At 44.7% G+C, this 6,000-nt stretch overlaps 1 protein-coding gene across 1 annotated transcript in view; it reads right to left on the bottom strand.

Moving 5' to 3' along the window:
• Positions 1 to 2,788: 2,788 nt before the first annotated feature.
• Positions 2,789 to 6,000, bottom strand: part of LOC309558509 (uncharacterized protein) — a gene marked incomplete at both ends in the record, with an annotated part of 32,871 nt that continues 29,659 nt past the window's right edge. The window contains one exon of the mRNA XM_082261589.1: positions 2,789 to 3,060. Within this exon, the coding sequence (XP_082117715.1) occupies positions 2,789 to 3,060 (272 nt within the window). The remainder of the gene's footprint in view (positions 3,061 to 6,000) is intronic.

Below are 6,000 nucleotides of genomic sequence, written 5' to 3'. Positions count from 1 at the left end.
TCCTTATTATTGGGGCTTTCCGTTCCACCTGGTGGTCACCAAAGATGGCGTTCAACATGCTATGCAGGAAATGCACGAGGCAGAGTCTTTATCAGAGGCCTAGGGCTTCCATCGCTTCCAGAAGAAGACCTGCTAGCCCAACAACACCCTCCAAGCCGTCCGCTTCCAGCTACTCCTGCTCGCATCTGGACCCCTGCCAAGATGCCACAACGCAGGCCCTACGCTACTCCTCAGTGCCAGAAGCCCTCAGGGTTTCCACCCTGATGTCCATGTCGGTTCCACATGATGTTCTGTGTTTTCTGGTCTCTCCGGTTTCCTGAGGACGGACTGATCGGAAGCTGGCTGCCATGCTGGTAACTTTCCTGGACCAGTCCGGCTGGGCCGGTAAAGTCTTTCCCCCCCATGGGGCATTTGTTTTCTCAGTTTTTTAAGCCTAACTGTTTTTTTTTTTTTATTTTCGCTGGAGAGTTAACGGGTCGCCCACCCCTGTTGGAGTACTGTATCCTGGAGGCTCCCGTGTTGCCCGTATTGACCGTGGGCCTTGCCCTGGGCTCCCTGGGATTTCATAATCCTTCAGGGTTCCTTCTGGAGATTTTGAATAGATACTGTTTTTCTATTCATTTGTTTTTTCTTTTCCTTTTATACTTTTATGTGTTTTTTTCTATTGCGTTGGACCTTTTTTGTCTTGGGTCCGACGTTTTTATGTCACACACATGGATTGGTGCCTCTGTGTTCTATCATTGGATGGAGTACAGACTGCATCGATGTGTTCTTCTGAGATAGTTATGAGGGTTTCTGACACAGTGGGAGGTAGTTTTCCACATGCATACGATATATGTTTGGGACTTGTTATGCCATGGCTTTAAGGTTTATGTCTTATAATGTTAAAGGTTTGAACTCGGTACAGAAGCGTTGGCTGGCGCTGAAGGCTTTCCGGTCCTCCGGGGCGGAAGTGATTTTGGTGCAGGAGACGCACTTCCGTGCTGGCAGATCATTCAAGTTTGCAGCGCGATATTTCCCCACGGCTTATGTTGCCTCTGAGAGGACGGGTAAAGCTGGGGTTGCCATTTTAATTCGGAAGTCTTGTCCCATCAGGGTCCGTGATTCGCTCCTGGATCCTCATGGGAGATACATAGCTTTGGTCTGTGACTATCTATCTACGTCCTTTACCCTTATTAACATCTATGCCCCTAATGATGGTCAATTGGCTTTTTTGGATAAGACCCTTTCGGCCACTTCTCATCTTTCCCAGCCCTTTATGGTAGTTGGGGGTGATTTCAATCTTATCATGTCCCCATATAGGGAAAGGCAGTCCATGAGTCCAGACACCCCTTCCCGTAGGCAGCTGAGTCAGGCTAAATCTTTCCGCAGGTGTATTCATTCATTCAGGCTTTTTGACTCCTGGCATATTAAGCACCCAACACATAGACAATATTCTTTTTACTCAGCTGCCCACAAGATGCATTCGAGGTTAGATCATTTTTTTATTTCGGCTCCGCTCATTTCAGGCATGGTTCAGTCAGAGATCCTTCCCATCTCCTGGTCTGAGCATGCTCCCATTACTTTTGATGTCTCCATGGCGGGCCCCCCCTAGGGCCTGCCATTGGAGCTTGAATGATAGACTCCTTCAGATCCCGGAAGTCCGGAATCGGTTGGAGGAAGGTCTGCGGGAATATTTTACACTCAATGAGGGTTCTGTGTCTGAGGTGTCTACTGTGTGGGAGGCCCATAAAGCCTTCTTCAGGGGCACATGCATTGCGGAGGGCTCTCGTCTGGAGAAAGATGCTGAGAGAGAGCGCAGTTCGCTCCTGGCTGATCATAGGGTGGCCAAAGAGCGTCTGCTGGCTTCCCGGTCCTTGGCAGGACTTAGGAAGGTGGTTAGTCTCCGAGACCGTATCAAGGCTCTGGATATGTCCAAGATGGTTAAATCCTTGATGTGGGCTCAGCAGAGATTTTATGAGTATTCTAATAAACCCCACAGGATGTTAGTTAATAGGCTTAAACCCAAACCTTTCCAATCAGTTCCTGACCTTCTGCTCCAGCCCGATGGTAGCCCCACTCATTGCCCCTATACCATGGCCGAGGTATTTGGTAAATTCTATGGCAACCTTTATAATTGTTTGACTCCTGAGAATCACTTCCACTTTTCTGCTGACAAGTTTGAGAGCTTTTTTCAGGATCTAGACATTCCCAGTCTCTCTAAAGCCGATTTAGGTAAACTGAACGCTGGTATTTCCATGGAGGAGTTGGCTGATACGATTAAGGATCTGCCTTCTCGAAAAGCTCCGGGGCCGGATGGGCTCCCATATATTTATTACAAAACTTTCCTGCCGACCCTAGCCCCTCGTCTCCTGGATCTCTACGCTTCTTTGCTGGAGGGCAGGACACCTCACTCCCACTTTCTCCATTCCTACATCTCTGTTATTCCCAAACCGGGTAAAGACGCCTCACTCCCGGATAATTACAGGCCAATCGCACTTCTTAACTCCAACTACAAAATATTCACTAAGATTTTGGCCAATAGGTTGGCCGGTCTTCTTCCAAAATTGATAGATAGGGATCAGGTCGGGTTTGTTCTTTCTAGACATGCTGGGGATAATACTAGACGAACTGTGGATTTGATCTCCCTTCTGAACAGGTTCACCCACCCAGCTCTGGTTCTCAGCTTGGATGCCCAGAAGGCCTTTGATAGGTTGAGTTGACCCTATCTTTTTTCCACGCTTCAGAAGTTTGGTTTCAAGGGTCCCTTCTATAGAGCTTTAGAAGCCCTCTATTCTCCCGTCACGGCTCAAGTCCGAATGTCGTCTGCCTTTATGTCGCCTGTGTTCCCCATGTCCAACGGAACCCGACAGGGTTGCCCACTCTCCCCTTTATTGTTTATATTGTGCCTGGAGCCGTTGGCAGAAGCCATTCGCTCCCATCCTGATATTGTTGGGGTCACTATGCGACATAGAGAATATAAGCTTTCTTTATTGGCAGACGACATATTGTTGACTTTGACGAACCCACTAGTTTCTTTGCCATTGTTACATGCTCTCCTGGATTCCTTTGGTGCTATCTCTGGATACAAGGTTAATACATATAAGATGGAGGCCATGCCCCTTCATGTTTCCCCGTATCTTTTGTTTCGATTGCAACATACATACCCTTATCAGTGGTGCATCAGTGTTAATTTTGGCAGCAAATTTCAATTTAGTTTTAGTCTTAGTCTTAGGACTAAAATGGCATTTTAGTTTTAGTCCCATTTTAGTCTTCTGCAAGTGTTTTAGTTTTAGTCGTATTTAGTCGACTAAAACTCCAGCACATTTTAGTCGACTAAAACATCTTACATTTTAGTCGACTAAAACGTTCTACATTTTAGTCTACTAAAACTAATTTTAGTCATCTATAATCGACTGGGTGTAGTTCAATTGTAATTTGTAATGCATTATTTAAGCATTTCTCTACAATTTCCAAACTCATTATATACTACTGCTGGTCCTGGAGTGAATGAAAAATCGAATATGTTATTATTTATGGTATTAAGCTTTGAGCATGCACTAGCACAGCACTACACTACTACACAGACACAGAGTTAGTCATTATTGTCTTTATTAAGGCAAAACTGTTTTGCCAGTGCCAATAATATTGCTTTTTTGACCAAATGGGGTAACATAAAAATGTAAAAATGTAATAAAAATACAAAAAAATAAAAACTTTGCAGACATCAGCTCACTTCACATCAGTCCTGCTGTGTCACGCTCATGGCAACAGTACAGCATCCTGACTCCTGAGACCACAGTGTGGGCAGGTTGCTAAGTTCTCAGCCAACAAGGGAGTGTGCTCACTGCTCACTCACAATTTTGCCTAAGAACACAGCCATGAATAAAGAATTGTACAAATTACAAAAACATCCTCAGAGAAGAGAACAACGTCCTTCCTCCCGCTCCCAGGCCCCAGCTCCCACTGGCCACCTCAACCATCGAAGAACAGCTGCATAGACTCCAGGGAAGAAAAAATAAGCATCAGCTCACTTTATCAGTCCTGTGTGTCATGCTCATGGCAACAGTACAGCATCCTGTCCTGAGACCTCAGACCACTGTGGGGGCTGGGGGGGTTGCTAAGTTCTCAGCCAACAAGGGAGTGTGCTGCTCACTCACAATTTTGCCTATGAACACACAGCCATGAATAGAGAATGGTACAAAAACATCCTCAGAAGAGAACAACTTCCTTCCTCCAGTCCAGTCCCAGCTCCCCCCTCAACCATCCAAGAACAGCTGCAGAGACTCCAGGGAAGAAAAATAAGCATCAGCTCACTTTATCAGTCCTGTGTCATGTTCATGGCAACCGTACAGCATCCTGAGACCTGAGACCACTGTGGGGGGGTTGCTAAGTTCTCAGCCAACAAGGGAGTGTGCTCACTCACTGCTCACTCACAGTTTTTGCCTAAGAACACAGCCATGAATAAAGAATGGTCCAAAAACATCCCCAGAGAGAACAATTTCCTGCCTCAACCATCCAAGAACAGCTGCAGTGTACACTTGCACAGGCACTGTCACTACCAGTCTGACACTGGCACTGCATAATAAACCAATACTGTAAACTTGAGGAGGGTAATACTTATTTCTAAATAAGAAGAACCCAATCCATTTACAGTGTCAGCTTATTATTTTAACAGTTCTAATTCTCAGATGTATTCAATAAAAATGTGCACAGTGCACACAGTCTAATAATGCCATTAGCGTAAGAATTATAACAGACTTACCACTTTTTATCAACTCCTCCTCTCTCCTCTTTCTGAGTCTCAGCATTCGCAATGACAATAGAGGTAAATATTACACTAAAAAGAACTGCAGCAGGACCCCGATATAAGGCTGCACTTTTTGACCGTTACTGATCTATTTTTCTTTTTCATTAGTGTGATATTTGTCTCTATTCATTTGTCAATGTCAATGATAAGAGAGAAAGGAGTTAATAAGTGGTGGTGGTTGTGTTATTGTTCCACATACAAATGCATTTTGTAGCCTGTGTGCACTGTGCAGCAATTTTCCAATGAATTGAATTGAGAATTACAACTGTTTTTGAAGCACAAGTATTAGTTATGCTTCTTATAGAAATAACAATAATAAAACACTTCTATTTGTTTCGATTCATTTTAAGGAAAGCACTTCGTGCCAAAATGACCCTTGCTCTATTCCGCCGACCTCTAGAGAGGTCACCTGTGACACTGAATACCCTCTCTGCAAAGGATTGAGAAGCTGGCATAGCCAGCAGGTCTCAAGCAAAAGGTTTTAGCTGGTGATAAATAGTGTCACTCTTTGACAGCCAAAAATCTGTTGCAGTGTTGTCCTCAACTTGATGCAAAAGCTCTTCCTTATATTTTCTGATCTGCTGTTTCATGCTGTTTGGGGAGATCCTCTGCCTGGGTCTTCTGCGGCATTTAGCAAGAAACCGAAAGATTGGCTGCTTAGATGTGGGTGCCGGTGCTTCTTCAACTTCCTCCAATTTTTCAATATTCTCCTGTTCCACTAGTTCTTCCACATCATCTTCAGACAATTCATGTTCAGACAATTCATGATGTTGCGTGTGGGGCGAAGTAGATTTTCTTATCACATACTCCTCTGCCTTTTTAAGTAATTCCTGAATATTCTCATGATCTGCCACATCAACAAGGGATTCACAGACAGTAGGAATGACAAAACAAGCAGCTGCTGCAAATGGCGAGAACATTTCATCTGTTGGATCTAACAATGAAGCAAAACGCTGGTTCACATTCCTTTCATTTTCTGTGCAATTGTGGCAAGGTCTTGGTAGCTAGTGTTCTGTTTAAAGTCCTCAAGGTGGCTGAGTAGATCAAAAAGAGCAGGGGCAGCTAGGGACATTTACATGGTGTCACTCTGGAGGGTTTTAGTATGTTCTGCAAAAGGCAGCAATAGGTCATGCAATGATGTGAGCTTTTGCCATTCACTAGGGAGCAAGCTGTCCCATCCCATGTTGTTTGCGATTTGGCAGACTGACTCT

Source organism: Pelophylax lessonae, assembly GCF_965119305.1.
Source record: "Pelophylax lessonae genome assembly, chromosome: 6".
Taxonomy (NCBI): domain Eukaryota; kingdom Metazoa; phylum Chordata; class Amphibia; order Anura; family Ranidae; genus Pelophylax; species Pelophylax lessonae.
This window is presented reverse-complemented; position numbering and strand designations above follow the sequence as displayed.